The 15816-nt window shown below is 36.8% G+C and overlaps 2 protein-coding genes across 4 annotated transcripts in view; one reads left to right on the plus strand and one right to left on the minus strand.

The window, feature by feature from the left end:
* LOC107691374 (uncharacterized) overlaps positions 1-4841 on the minus strand; it is an 8208-nt gene extending 3367 nt beyond the window's left edge. Inside the window, exons 1-7 of the mRNA XM_016489945.1 lie at positions 4762-4841; positions 4559-4665; positions 4332-4428; positions 3701-4043; positions 3485-3604; positions 3134-3270; positions 2641-2830 (exon numbers count right to left, since the gene is read on the minus strand). Of these exons, the coding sequence (XP_016345431.1) occupies positions 2641-2830; positions 3134-3270; positions 3485-3604; positions 3701-4043; positions 4332-4428; positions 4559-4665; positions 4762-4773 (1006 nt within the window). The 5' untranslated portion in view covers positions 4774-4841. The remainder of the gene's footprint in view (positions 1-2640; positions 2831-3133; positions 3271-3484; positions 3605-3700; positions 4044-4331; positions 4429-4558; positions 4666-4761) is intronic.
* Positions 4842-10656: 5815 nt separating this feature from the next.
* LOC107691302 (uncharacterized) lies at positions 10657-15740 on the plus strand. 3 transcript variants are annotated; one of them, XM_016489840.1, is made up of 10 exons: positions 10657-10722; positions 10870-11046; positions 11150-11322; positions 12119-12334; positions 13017-13311; positions 13424-13557; positions 13904-14143; positions 14340-14501; positions 15140-15229; positions 15417-15739. In XM_016489840.1, the coding sequence occupies exons 2-10, from the start codon at positions 10872-10874 to the stop codon at positions 15582-15584; spliced, it is 1653 nt and encodes a 550-aa protein (XP_016345326.1). In that variant the 5' UTR covers positions 10657-10722; positions 10870-10871; the 3' UTR covers positions 15585-15739. The 3 variants fall into 3 exon arrangements, with proteins under 3 accessions (XP_016345326.1, XP_016345327.1, XP_016345328.1); XM_016489841.1 differs by having other exon boundaries at positions 10659-10726; XM_016489842.1 differs by having other exon boundaries at positions 10660-10726; positions 10827-11046; positions 15417-15740.
* The last annotated feature ends 76 nt before the right edge of the window (positions 15741-15816 follow it).

Raw genomic sequence — 15816 nt, forward strand, 5'->3', positions numbered from 1 at the left:
AAGAAATCAGGAAGGGGCCAACACTTTTTCACACCACTGTATATATATACCCTCATTGGGGGCTGAGCCCCCCTAAAATGAAAATCCTGTACCTGGCTTAGTAGCCTACTATTTGAAGTTATCCTAACAGGAGTAAAAGTGCAGTTTTTAAGCATATTTCATGAGTTGAATATCGATATTATCGATATTAATATTGAATAGCATAGTATAAAAAAGATATTTGTAAAAAAGGAACACTGATCAAAATTAGAGAACACTTTGAGATCCCTCCTAATTATTGGGGTTAATCTGGCACTTCGCGCTAATTTCCTAAATTATCTGAAAAACCCTGTTTAACTGGGAGCTTAACTTTCCAGTTTTCACTGACTTTGCAAAACGGTGAGCCAATCTAAAGTGACTGAAACCCTCCTACAGCAGGTTGTCCAGATGAAGGTCAATAGCTGCCATAGCAAGAAAAATTGGTTGTTCCAAATCTGCGATTTCTAGAATATTGCAGCTTTACAATCACTATCTCATTCAAGTCCCTCAATAAGGCTGGTTGTCCATGAAAGACAAATGCACGAGAAAACAGAATAATGCGGAGAATCTCAATGGGGAATCGGTTCAACACTGCAGCTGGAATTGCTCGCCAGTTCAGCACTGAACAGGGTAAGGATCTGTCTCGGCATACAGTGTCTTGACATTTAAGAGAATGTGGACTGAAAGTACACTCTGCAGTGAGCAAATCTCTCATCAGCAGAAAGAATCAAAAGGCTAGATTAGAGGAGCATGTTGTGTGGACAGAGGAAAACTGTTCCAAAATTCACTTCAGTGATGAAAGCAAGTTTAATTTATTTGGGTCCAATGCGAAACATTATGTTTATCAAACTGGGGAAAGACTGAACCCAAAGTGTGTAAAGAAGTCAGTGAAAGGTGGAGGAGGAATTGTCATGGTTTGGGGGTGTTTTCTGCAGCAGGAGTTGCGCCTCTTAAGGGGCTTTCTCTCCAGAGGAACCTAGAACCATTGATGGAAGTACCCTTTTTTTTGGGTGTATTTGCACTGCAGGAAGTAGGAATGGTTTTAGTTCTAGGAAGTCCATTTGGGGGAACTAAAATTGGGGGCATTTTGAAAAAAAAAAATCCAAATATATATATATATATAATAAATAACGGCATTTGCCACAAAGACGTCGCTGCTGCAAATGCAACCAGGAAAACGAGGGAGAAATTGGTTCTCTAGGAACGACCCTGCTAGCTAGTTCCTAGAACGGTGTGAAAACCCCTTTATACAGCTACAAGGCAGAGTGAATGCAAATGTTTCTCAGTACCTCCTCCAGCAACATGCGGTACCTTCCCTGCAAGCATCTCCCAATCAGTCAGCAATTTTCATGCAAGACAATACTCCTGTCAAACTGCAAAACTGGTAAAGCAGTTCCTTGAAGCTAAAAACATTGAAATAATGAAATGGCCAGCAGTCTTGATCTAAACCCAATTGAAGATCTCTGGAAAATCCTTAGCAACAAATTTATGTCTAAGAAAACCAGAGGAGTGTGAGAAACTAGTGATGTCCTGTGGCTAGATGTGCTGAAGTCATTATAAGCAAGGGCCTGTACACTTCCCACTAATTTTTGACTGCTGTAACCTTCAGACATTTTAGTTGTAATCTTTCTTTGTGCTACAGCTGTTCTCTAATTTTGATCACTGTGTTTTCCACAAAATAAAGGGTTTTTGTTGAAGTGCCTTGGTTATTTTGTAAAACACTAGGATGAATCTGAAACAATTGCTGAAGCACTGAACTTGATTCATAACTTATTTGTTGTGATTTTATAGAAGAAACATAATACATAAACACACGTTAATATAGTAAATGATACATTTATTCAGAAAAAGCAAGTTGTTAGTAGCTTTTATCTTATACTAACAAATGTAAATAATAGCTGATATAAATACAGGAATGACACACATTGTGTTTAAAAAAAGTTTTTTTGCAAAATTATAATATTTCAGCACAAAAAGTAACTATGACCAGTTAGCAATAAAAATAAATATGAATTACATGTGGTGGTTTACAAACATCAGTTTAAAAGTAGCTGAATATAAAAAAGATGACAAAAAAACAAAACAACGTCAGCTCATAGTATGATACATATCTACTCACTACTGCGATGGCAGTACAACACACCATTCTTTGGAAGAGGCTGCTTCCTCTAAGACAACCTTAACAATTAAACTCATCCAAAACATGTGGCAACTTTAACCAACGCTTAAACAGTCTCCAGCACATTCTCTTAACAAACTAATCTGACCAATTTGCTTCTTTCCAAGATGCCAGTCCAAAGAATTGATTGACATTTTTAATGAAGCAGTAGGCTTCAGTAGGGATGGTCATGTCAGCTTGAATCAGTAAGATCAGTTCATTATGTTAGGATTGGGTTTGAATAATCATTATTTTGAATTGCAAGTTAATTTGAGAACAATTCCCAGTTATAAAACGTCATATACAAGTGTGATATACAAAACTGATACTGAAAATAGTTTGTAATAAGTTATCACTACTATACAAACTCTTCTCAATTCTGTGATGTCCATATCAAGACCTTGAATTCTAACATGACCCATTCTCACTCAGAATTATGAATGAGAAGGCACTGTCTTGTTTACTGTCAAACTGATCTTCTTTATGCATGTCCAATTCTCTATTATCTACCCTTTCTGTGTAGATAAACCATCCTCTGTAAAGAGCTGACTCAAAACGCCGGAGATTGTCTCGCCCACAAGACATGTAAAATACAAGAGACCATTTTTCTCGGTCATCAGGACAGATGCTTTTCAGGTCCTTTTTATTACAGTTCTGCAAACGAACAAAACAAGTCTAGTTTCAGCTTAAAGGAACAGTTCACCTATAAGAATACAGTGCATAAATCATACTTGTAAAAAAACGACTTTTAGTCTACTTTTAAATGACTTTCCAAACAATATTGGACCTCATTGATTTTCACTTGACTTGAAAATAATAACAATAATAATAATAAAAAAAGACATAAAAAAGTGTTCCAAAAAAAGTATAAAAAGTACATTCCTTTAAATTTAGGTGCCAAGATGCATAACAAATAACAAAAAACAAATAAATAAAATAAAATAAAAATAAACTTACCATGACTGTCAAAATCTTCTTATCTTCACCTTGCTTGGTGGTACAGCAGAAGAAGTTTTCTGTGCCACTGAAGTTCAGTACAACAGGAACACCTTCACAGCCCTTGGTGATAGTATAATAGTAGAGGGTGATTTTTGCTGAAACAAAAAGTATTGCAAAATATATTTCAAAATGTACTTGAATCAAATCAAAACAAAGAATGATAGTTCAGTTATTTAATTTACTTCTAAATAAACTTTTAATTTGATTGCAAAAAAGTATTTACAAAATTATATTATTATATAATTAATATATGCATATATATATAAACTTTATTGTATAGTATTGTTACATTTTATATTTATTACCAACCTGACATGGTGTCTTTCAAAAGCATATGCTGATTCTCTGGGGTGACATACTTTTCCACCAAGAAACTCTTAATGAACAAATTTTTTTGCTCTCTAATCCGCATCAAAATCCTTGAAGAATCTGACAAAACAGAGGAAAAATACGTTTTATGGACATCAGTTATAATATTTAAGAACTTGAATTGTATTGTCAACGAATGCAACATTTGTTTCTTACTAAAGGTAATCTCAGCTGTCGCAGGCAGGACAACAACTTCATTAAATTGGCAATTCATCCCTCCACAGCTGTTGCAAGGGCTGTCAGGATCACAGCCCCGAGCAACGATCACACTGAAGCTTGTCTCAGCCATGGAGACAAGCAGAAGATTGTCTTTACTGAAACAGTCATCCTCAATGTCCTTGTCTTCCCACTCTGGCGATGGTTGAACTCCAGTGGCTTCTAGATCTTCCTCTCTTACCATCATCACGCTGAATCTCATGACTGTCGGCTCCTTTTTACGCACATTGATTTCCTCAGATTCACATTCTTCGGTTTTCCTTTTGGGCGAATGATGTATGGTCTAAGAGAGGAGATTTAAGACCTCAGCACAGTTAATGTAAATCACACTAGCTCAGGCAGATGTTTTACTCCTCAAGCAGTTAATCAAAAACAAACCATGATGATGTAATCTCTGGAATTTAATGTTTTAAACACCCACACACATGTCCATGTGATAAATCAAAGTTTCCTGACTAGGCAAAAAAGCCCCTGTGAAAACTTCAGTTTCACTTCTCTCTTACATTTCATTGAACTGAGTAAGTAAGTGCATACAAGTGCATTAGTGTGTGTCAATAAATACAAAACTCACAAGTAAGGGGGACTCTTCAACCAGCAGCTCAGCAAATGCCTGTGGAGTCAAATCCTCTACATCTGTGTTGTTTATCATTATAACTTTATCTCCCTTGCTGAAAAAAATCAGATATAGATGAATGAACAGACAGCCAGATAGTTACACAGTTGAAGATAGATAGATAGATAGATAGATAGATAGACGGACGGACGGACGGACGGACGGACGGACAGACAGAGTCTCACCGTGCGAATTTTCCTTTTTTATAGTTAAAAAAGCCATTCACTTCATACGAGTGTTTCCCTTCACATTCAGTGTGGAGCAACATAACACCACCACAAACAGGATTTCCCTAGAAGACATCACACATTAAATGTTTTCAACTGGATACATTTATCAAATAACATAGATGTTGATCTACATTTGCATACAACGAAACACTGCATACCTCAGCTGCCATGATGATCTCAGTGCCGATTATGAGGCTGTGTGTGTCCAGACTCTAAAACACTGCCTTTTGAAAGCCAGTAGACCTGATGATGCAGTAGGAAGAGGAAGCTACATTTGATGTCACTAAACCAGTGTCAGCGTTGGTTGGAAAAAAAGAAGTATAGAGTTGTAGGGGAAGGACATTAAAGTGTAATCACAAAGATGGGAAAAGATAGTAAAATAATTCTAAACTGATAGCTCTCTTTGAGATTATCTGTGCCACACAATATGACCACACTGCACATGCTGCTCATCTCTCTTGAATCTGAAAGGCAAACCATTGTCTGCAAACTGGGGCACAAAGCTGACCTTTTGACAGGAAACGTTCTCTTTATTTAGGTTGGTGAACTGATCTTTTAATGTATACCTATTTAAGGGTGTTTTCACATATAGTTTGATTTAAAAGAACCAAACCCAGTTCACTTAAAGTGAACCAGAAAGCAAACCAGCTGAAAGTGACCTCAGTTCTTTTTGGTGTTCACAATATAGCGGACTCAAAAGAGAACCTGGTTCTTTTTTTTTTTTGGTCCTCTTCAGCATGGAAGTGATCTCAGACCCTTTCTTGTTCACACCACAAATTCATAAGAACCTTCTGTGCAGCACTGGAATGCTGGAGTCTGACCTACTGGAAAATTGGAAAGACGAAGTGGACAGGGAAGGGGGTGAGGAAGATCTGGCAATCCCTGATCATGACATTTGCAGAGCTTTAACAATGCATTTCAGTCAAATTTAAAATTAAAAGGAAACATTATGTATAAAGTTAATTCAGCTTCCTTTTTTCCTCAGATAAGATTAAGGGTATTAAAATATTTATTTGCTCCTGGCAGGTATGAATTAAAACCATTTAATGCACATGTAGTTCCAAGTCAGTTTAATCACTGTTCCATATTAATGCGCTGCTTTCATTGACACACATGCTTGTATGCGCATCACTCGCACACAGAGATCGGAGATCATGCAGTGCACACATAGAAACATTCAGGAGCACAGAGACATTTTGTCAACGCTGCCCCGCAACTTTTTATGAATATAATAGCTTTGATACTTAATCACTACATTATATTCCTCAGTGACTTGGGGGTAAAATTGCTGTATTTAAAGTAACTAAAGTCACAGCTTCACTGTTTGCAGAGTGACGCACAGATGCAATTCACATACGCAACTTTCATCCCTCTCTCTCTCTCTCTCTCTCTCGATAATTAATTCAAATCAATCATATAATTCATACATTCAAATAAAATTGATTTACCACAGTACTTCATCTCTGTGTCTGATTTAAAGCAGGCAGAATGCCCACGGAGGTGCTAGTAGCTGGTAAGCACCCTCAATTAAAGCTTTAATAATAACATTTAATGTAACCAATCACATACATATCTGTTGATTTCATGAACACAATAACCAATCAGAGGCGTTAAAAGTTAAAATTCCACTTACTGTTTTTGTCCCGTGCTGAGTATTGTACACTCGTGAATCCTCTCATTATAACAAAGTCTAAATACAATGTAAATAAGAGATTCATTGTGTAGTGTACAGAGGTAATTATAAAGGGAGCACTCTTTGCGCAATAGCAATGGATGTATTTTGACAAAATATATGTCAAAATATATTAGCATTAAGGTTAGAGTTCTCACTATTTTCAGAAGCACCCTTAGTGATTTGATTCTGGAACCAGACCTGCCTCACTGTCATAATGTAACCTACATTAGCTGTCTATTATAAACTGGGGCCATTTTTAACTTATAATAATTCAACTTCTGGATAATTACATCATGTAATTTATGTGCTTAATTTATGAGAGTGGCATATTTGATCTAAATGTGTAAATATAAAGCATTCTGTTTACTTCATCGCTGTCATGCAGTAGAGTGTGTGCGGTCCAGAATGTGCAATGCTGCACACATAATTACGCCATTTACTGTTTATAAATTCTGATATGTTCATGACAAGGTTAATAGATTAGGCCTGTCTTACGTACGCAAATGTATTTTGTGTTACATGAATGAATTAAATTATAAAGATGGGTTGGAGAAGCTTTTACTTTGCATTATAAGCCTCCTGCATGTTATATTGTTTCATCGGCTTTCAAAAAGTGGTGGGGACAGAATCGACTTTGGAAAAAGTGGTGGAGACCCACTTGAAAATTACACCTATGTCTGAACTGAGAGCATTTGGAGGGCTCAAACAAACTAGGTGTGAAAACACCAGCCTTCTTTTCAGAATCACCACAAAGTTTTATTGTTTCTTTCCACCGTGCAGTATACAAAACCTATTTCACAGCAAACACAGATAGTGAAAGTGACCTAAATAGACATATTTAATACTTTGAGGAAATAAGAAAATGAGGTTACACATGCAGAACAGTACACGTTTACACTCCCGAAACATGATCGTATACCGTACTTCCTCATGTAAGGTAATATTAACAAAAGAAGAGGAAACTGGCTGCAGGGGAAGAGGCACTTTGTGTGGATGAATGTACAACTGTTAACCTCAAATTAAATTTTTTTTTTACTTTGTCAATAGCAAGGCATTCATAAACACTTGACATCCATTCACAAACAAACAGTATATAGACATAGTACATTTCCAAGGAAAAAGTACTTTTATTTAATATGGTATTTAATATCCTCACACAAAGCTAAGGTGCATGGTTTGGTTTTATAGTAGTCTATGGTGCTTTTTCCCCTTTTTTTCCACTGTCCATGTATGAAAAAAGAGCTGTATGAAGATTCCTCAACATTCTCCTTTTGTGTTCCATAGAAAAAAATAAATTCTTTGGGTTTGGAACAACATGAGGGTGAACAACTAAACAGAATTGCTCAGCTATTCCTGTAAATTACATATTTTATTTTACAATGATGGCTTTACTAGCAAGGTTCGTACATATGTTATTTTGATACTGTGGTTTCCTGCCAACAAGTCAGCACACAGTTTTACGCCATTCTACACACCCACATACATGATTGCCAAAATTATACCAGACGGCCTGCATGGCCCTTTACACTCAAACCAGAGTGTAAAATGTTCATAAACATCCTCAACACCTTTAGAAATGTTTACACAAACACAACACGTCTGAAGAGCATACAGCCACGTTTGAGGTTAACACTTGTACAGAAACTTACTCAACCAGTTTGACACATCAAAACAGAGGGTGCTCTCTGACCTCTCAGACCACATCTATACAAAACAAGCAAATATATCTATATCTTTAGGTGCAGACTCTTTCAGCAATTCTGAGAGTCATCATGGCATTTAATAATAAAACAACACTGTGTTGACTTTATGCACTGAGTACTTGTACCATAGTTTTATAAGCAATGTTTCTGATATAGGCTATTTTTATTAACTGCATGCTTATCTAATGACAACTCCAGTCCCATATTTGAAACTGAAGCTATTTTTGATAGTTGCACTGAATGAGAAAACAATTAACGAGCTTCCACCACCCAGATTTGTACAAACATTTCCTGCTTGTCACTCTACAAAGCTACGAGAATCCTGTCAAACTGCCCACTGCTGAACTATTTATGGAGAGGCAAAAGAGACAAAAAAGACATCAGATACACAATTTAAATGTACATATACAATACAATAAAAAATATTTTAATTTATAAGCACTTATACAAGTGGCATGTCCTCATAAGAAGGACATAAAAAAGGTCAAAGTCACCCACAGAGTGATATCAGCGCTACATATTTCCCTGAAGTTATATCATAAACGTGATATGTCACTCACAGAATGAGTATCACCCAACAGATTTTACTTTTATTTTGGTTGAATGCAATGAATTACTCATTTCTGTTACTAAAAGCATCAGTATGTGTGTTTGAAATAGTGTGCAGGTGTTTCTGAGTGTGAGTAAAAACAATAGAGAATATGACTATGAAACAGATGAAGGAGTAAACAAACTTGCCACAAAGCGTCTTTCTGTCAGGGTTCACAGTTCTGAGGTAATACTATGCTCTCTCCTTCAGTCTCAGTATTAATCATCATCATGCTTTTGGGGCGAGCAGGAAGGTGATGCAATGTGATGTATGTGTGCTCAAACCAAAACAAGAAAAAAAAAAAAATCCCATCAGTGGGAGGAATAGTTCACTCCAAAAATAAAAATTTGCTGAAAATGTATTTACTCTCAGGCTTTCCAAAATGTAGACTGCTTCTTCATCAGAACAGATTTAGAGAAATTCACCATTAAATCACTTGCTCATCAATGGATCCTCTGCAGTGAATGGGTGCCGCCAGAATGAAAGTTAAAACAGCTGATAAAAACATCCCAATAATCCACAAGTAATCCACACGACTACAGTCCAGCAATTAATGTCTTGAAAAGTAAAAATCCATCGTTGGTTTTTTTTTTTTTTACTTCAAACAAGTCCTCGATCCATTGTATTACTTTCTTCAGTGAAAAAGTCATCTCATCTGAATCAGGAGAGAAATATGCACAGGTCAATCACCATTTACATACAAAAACATGGACATCAATGTGACATCTTCACGTCCCTAAACATGATGCTGAGCAAGACTATACTTTCTGTAACATGGAGCTCAGCCTCAGGCCAAAACGTAACAAAATAAAATAAAAATGGCATATCTGTTTTTACTGGATATTAATGAATGGTGGGAGAAAGAAGGTAGGTTTAAAAATATGATGAGAAAGAGGTAGAAAGTGTTTAGCAGATAAATATTTAATGAGAATGGATAAATAAAATGAAACAATAAAAATAAAAGAACAACAATAAAATAAAACAACAGACTGGGCTAACAACCCCCAAGACACAGTGACGAATAAGTTGGACATGTCCATGTCTCCCTCTAGTGGACATTCGTCCAACTGCTGATGTACATCTGTCCACATAAACCTAAACTCATAATTTTCTTTTTCAATGCTGAATGCTAGTTTTTAGCACGAAACATATAAAATATCAGTTAGAAGGAATAAGGAAAGAGTAACTATACATATGTCTCTGACAGGAAAAAAGGAATCGAGAATATTTCTGGAAAAAACACAATAAGAGAAAATTTTAAGAATTTTTATTTAGCTTTTTTTCCCATACAAGAACATTTCAAAGTGGGAGCTCACTGGGGAGGAATACTATTTTTGAAAGAAATATTTCATTTTACATTGATAGCTTTGCTAACATGGTTCATACATATGATATTTTGATACTGTGGTTTCCTGCCAACAAGTCACCAGACAGTTTTACGCCATTCCACCACCACACACACCAACCAATGCATACATGATTGCCAAAATTATACCAGAGGAATTACATGGTGCTCTGACTCAAACCACAATGTAAAATGTTCATAAACATCCTCAAAACCTTCAGAAAAACCTGAAGAGCCACATTTTTGAGGCTGACACACTCAAACATACTCACTCAAGCAGTTTGGCACATCAAAATAGAGGTTCCTCTCTGAATCGATCATGTAGCTGCTACAACAGACCACATCTATACAAAACAAACAACTATGTCCATATCTGGCACTCATCTGGATCATTTATTTAATGTTTGTTAGTAATTAATAATAACAATTCTGATATAGCAAACAACAAACTTGTAGCATCAAATATCCTTCAGAGTTACTAATAACAATCCAGAATATCCAATCCAACAATATTTTATAAAATGTTAAATGGTATTTTTATATTTTGGAGATTTGGAGATACCAAAATGTTCAGTATTTAAAGTTCTTTCATGTTTAGATAACAGTGATGAGTGTGAGCTAAAATTAAGCCCCTCTGCTCTAGGACAGAGCTATTCTGAGACCGACACTCAGTCAGACAGCCAATCATGAGCCAAAGTATCTATAGAGCGTAACACGTGCCACACTATTCCCAAACCAAAAACTGTTTGTCCAACAGGTCACTTCGTCAACCAACTGCTCTTCATCTTGAGGAAACAGACCTCATAAGCAAGTACAAGATTGTTCTATTTTTCTAACTAAGACCATTCAACTAGAGGCGACATGCAAACATTAATTCTCCTTTGCTGTTTTCTCTTGCTTGCTTTCATTAGCTCTTCCCTCCATCTCTCTCTCTCTCTCTCTCTCTCTCTTTAGGGATGTTGGATGTTTTACTAATTGGAGGAGGTCCTCATGCTTTAACCCTCGCTACTCTGCTCTCAAAGCCTGAAAAACCTCTCTGCCAATCTAGTGCTGACATCCTTCAGGGAATTCAACTGAGCAAAACTAAAGCTAAAAGTGTAGACTACAAAAACAAAAAGAGACAACCCATCAGTGAGTCAAGCAGTTTGTGAAAAGGACAACAGATTGGTTATGGTTTATTTTTCTATGCATATATCCTATAATCACAGACCGATTTAGATCTTCTTTCCAACAGGGCCAGTGTTTGACACAAAGAATGAAGCCAAATGTCTGCCATGTCCTCCGCTGCATTTCAAAGTGGTGGATTCTTATGGAAAATGGACATCACTGTGGGAAAGTCAGTTTACCGCCCTGAACATCCCTCACCTTCGATCACACACGCTGGTGCACACCGATCCATTTAACAAGGTAACTTAGCACTGGAGAGAAAGTGTTGACATCTGCATCTCCGTTTTGATAACGTGTGCTTTTGAAATACTCTACTCTTCGAAAAAGTTCAAGCAGGATTTCCAAACTGAGGGTTCGTAAGTTTATGAAAAGCTAAATAATTTGATAAGAATGGAAAAATAAACAAAATAATTTAAAATGAAAAATCAGAATCAGAATCAGAATGAGCTTTATTGCCAGGTATGTTTACACATACGAGGAATTAGTTTTCGTGACAGAAGCTTCCACAGTGACAGAACAAAAAACACAGATAATAAAATTTAAAATAGAACAAGTAAATAAGGACTAAAAATATACAAATCGACAATTGTGCCAGTTGTTGATTCTCCACAGTGCTGGGGGATGGTGTCTTGTAAAAACAACTCAAATAAAACATTTACTATAATGCTGAAATGTAGTTTGTCTAACTAAACATAATTTCACAATTATTACAATTAACTAACATCAGAGAGCCGTGAACAGCATGTGTTATTCAACTATTGAAATGTTAACTTAAAATCTAAAAGGAAAACTTCAAAAGAAAACTTCAAGTAAATATATTTAGGTAAAAGGGCTTCGGCTGACAAAAAAAAGTTTGGAAATCCCTGATTTAAAGCATAAAAAATGTTATAGTACTTTGTTGTAAGAAAATACAACAGATCAACAGATGGTCAGACGCGAACAATGTATAAACAATAATGCAAACCAAGAAATAAACATTACAATGATGTTGTCTATCAAAAGGACTAATAGTTTGTGCATCTGTGTACAATCTCAGAAGGCCTTGCAGGACTTTGTGCTGGAGCAAAATCGGGAGGATGAGCTGAACTGTTTACCTGAGAAAATGTATATTCAAGATGATAATGCATTTTTTAACGACAATCGCCTGGGAAAGAAGGACAAAAAGCTTCTTAGCACAACAAAGGGCCTACAGAAAAACCTGTATTTCAGTCTTCCAGGAACACAGCTCAGTATTGACTTCTTCCAGGAGCAGGTCTGAACATCACGCAACAGAATGCCTGACTAACAATAATTAATAAACCGACTGTGGAATGCTTGGTTTTAAAGCAACTGAATGTACTTTTTTTTTTCTTTAAGTATAGTCTAATCATTCAAAGTCATTCTGATGGTACACTGACTTCTAATAAGGATGATGTTGGCTTCTTTCTCACACTCCCTCACAAACGGCTGTTCTTTAAGTATATGTACTGGCGCTTTTCCACTGCGTGGTACGACTCGGCTCGGTACGGCTCAGTACGGCACGGCACGGTTCGGCTCGGCACAAGATTGGTGAGCCGGTACGAAATTCCCCGAAAAGGGCGGATTGCTTTATGGCAGCAACAAATGCACGTGCAGCTGTCCACCGTAATTATGGCAGTGTTATATTTACGACAGTGAATTCCACTCTTTTAACTGTAGGGGGCCCCAAAGTCGCAAACCTACACAAAACTACATACAGTTGCTTTAACAGCACTACTGGTATTAAGAAAAACTGTGCTGCATGATACTCTGACCATTATGAGAAATTGAGTTTCAGCTATAGCATTATCAAATATCTCATTTGGAATGCTAAGTGCAATGTGTTTGAATACTAAACTAACTTTAAAAGTTGAATTATAAATGCACTATGAAATAACAATAAATGATGGATTACATTGCAAAGGACTTCCACCTAGGTACGCAAATATGACCTGGACAGTGTCTTAATCCGAGCCACAGTGGACAGAATCATCCCAGTCTTAATTGAGGATGAAAGTAAGGTTAAGTGTTTCAAGGTGACACTACACACTGGGGAAAATATAGAGGCAAAAACAGTTATCATGGCAACTGGACCTTCCAGGGCGCAGATGGCAAACATCCCATGTTGGGTGCGGGCAATACAGGAGAGTTACCCAGAGGAAAGTCTACAACACACAGTGCAGCTCATGCATTACTTCTGTACACATGAAAAGATGGGTGAATCCTCCTCAGGTGAGTTTCTAAATGTTATCAATTCCTGATCAGCCAGATATAAAGCAAAAAAATAACTAAATACATACTATATTTGAATAATTTAAGATGATGAATATGCACTTTTTCTCAGGTTGTCCTCCTGTGTGTCAGATGGGTCAGAGAGTGATGGTGGTAGGTGGAGGTCTGACCAGCGCCCATATTGTCTCAATTGCGCTAAAGCAGGGTGCATGTCATGTGACCTGGGTCTTACGAAAACACTTACAGGTAAATTGAGTGTAAACATAGCTACATAAAGGAAAATGTAAAATCAACTGATCATAACTGCCAAATAATCCCTAACAATACAAAATTTAGGGGTTGTGTATCACCCTGAAGGGGTTTATTTTGAGATTAACAACCTGCTACCTGCCAAATAAATGAATGGACATGGAATGTTTATTAAAAGGTGCTCTAGGTGATGTTGGCCATTGTAGAAATTATGTCAGATATATGAACCACCAAATTAATCCCACCACCCCTCTGTCTTCAAGCTCGAAGAAGCAAAAAATCTGCACCTTTGCTTAATTAATTTATTAATTTAAAATAACAAACTTTACTCCCTCTCTCTCAGCTGAAGCAGTTTGACGTTGGGGATATAGAGAGTCTGATTGGACGCTATTCCCACGTTGAGCATGGGATCAAGATGGATGGCCTGGCCTACTTAAGGCAGTTCTATAATGAAAGAAGTCTTCACAAGAGGCTAGCGATGATTAAACAAGCCAGGAAAGGAGGAGCAGTGACCCCTGAGGCCTACGCACAACTTCAGCCTTTCATTCAGAGTGGCCAGCTCCTGATCAGAGCTCATTGCCAGGTGTGTCAAAATCGTTTGGCTATATTGTGAGGCAGCTATGCTCAAGTGGGATGCTACATGTCATGAGTCATTAACAGCTGAGCACAAAGTCCAAAGAATATCTAAGTTCAAAGAGTCTAGCAGTGCAAACCAAGTTACTGGATTTCTTAATTAAATGTAATTAATATTTTATTATTTAAAATGTCTTTACCCCGAGGTGGCTGAAGCTAAATGGTGTTATCAGTCACAGCGTTGGAGGGTTTCCTTGTGCAGTGGAGAACAATGGGGTGGAGAAAAGATTTGGCTGGCAACAGGCTGCAAACTGGATGTTACCCAGGACCCTTTACTCTCTGACATCATGACAAAATTCCCCATTCAAGTGAGCAAGTGGACATTTCAAGTTTGTACTTATCCAAAAACTTTAAAACAGGGGTTCAACATAAGAATCATAATACAAATATAAATACATTATTACACTATATACTTACATGGTAATAGACCAGACTTTTAACCCTTGTTGTTAAGTATCATATTTGATCAGGATTTTGTGGCTCATAAATCCTTAGTATCATAATCAAAGCTTTGTAGTTTTCATTTAATGAAATGCATTACAATAAATAAAAATAAATGTTCTTTAAAAGCCTGATGTATCATATTTGATAGTCACATTTTAACATTTTCTAAAAAATCATGTATGGGTAATCAAGTAAAGTTGATTCAGTCCAGTAAGTGCTCATCTTGAAATATTACTACAATATAAAGAATTCAAAGTAAAAAGACAGGTGTACCACAACCTAAAGACCTTTGACTTGCTAAAAAGTATGAACTATCAATTAGATGACAGAAGGCATGTAGTAGATTGTGTACAACAGGTTTTTCAATACATTTTGATCATGTTGATAATTTAGAAGCTTAAGAAATGTGTATCAAATACAGTAGGTTTTTAAAATGCTGAAAAGTTTTTTAAATTATTCATGTGCACAACTGTACAAAAGTGAAGCATTTCCTGCTTGACAGGTTCTGGAGGGCTGGCCATGCATAACAGAATCACTGCAGTGGACAGCAGGATGCCCCCTCTACATGATGGGACAATATGCAGCACTTCAGGTGCTGTTATGTTCTTGTTATGTATTATTATGTGTGGTATGAGGTGAACACATTTGAGTGAGTCATCGTACTATGAGTCATCACTGAGTAATTTCTAATATAACACCTGCACGCTAACTATGATTTAGGCTGCAGATAACATTACCACAAGCACAGTACAGGTAATAAATATATGAAATATCCACAGGTTGGGCCTCATGCAGTGAACCTTGCAGGGGGTCAAGCCACGAGTATACGCATTTTCAAAGACATCATAGCTCAACACAGTGGATTGGATGAGAGTACATCAGAAAGGATGGAGAAGACCCACACTGAAGAGTACATATCACATATGCACGGCCTCATGTGGTTGTAACATCTACATACAAACACCTGCAAAGACAGAGAGAACCTGATCAGCAGTCTCAGGTGTCAAGTAACAAGGAAGGGGGGAAATGCTAACAGCTGTGAAATTATATTTTATGATGCTGCACTGTATATGAAGCTGACTAATAAATAATGACCTAACCTTTTTTGGGGGGTCTCATTTAAACCAACAGTCATGTGTAAATGCAGTCACTCTTATGTGGCTCAAAATATTGCATTGT

This window comes from Sinocyclocheilus anshuiensis, unplaced genomic scaffold (assembly GCF_001515605.1).
Source record: "Sinocyclocheilus anshuiensis isolate Anshui unplaced genomic scaffold, SAMN03320099.WGS_v1.1 scaffold1154, whole genome shotgun sequence".
Taxonomy (NCBI): Eukaryota; Metazoa; Chordata; class Actinopteri; order Cypriniformes; family Cyprinidae; genus Sinocyclocheilus; species Sinocyclocheilus anshuiensis.

What these genes read in the sequence shown, in the direction of transcription:
- LOC107691302 (XM_016489840.1), top strand. Translation starts at nt 10,872, where the DNA reads ATGTTGGATGTTTTACTAATTGGAGGAGGTCCTCATGCTTTAACCCTC. An exon ending in GATGGGTGAATCCTCCTCAG is followed by an intron (nt 13,312 to 13,423) that starts GTGAGTTTCTAA and finishes ACTTTTTCTCAG; the next exon opens with GTTGTCCTCCTGTGTGTCAG. An exon ending in TGATCAGAGCTCATTGCCAG is followed by an intron (nt 14,144 to 14,339) that starts GTGTGTCAAAAT and finishes CTTTACCCCGAG; the next exon opens with GTGGCTGAAGCTAAATGGTG.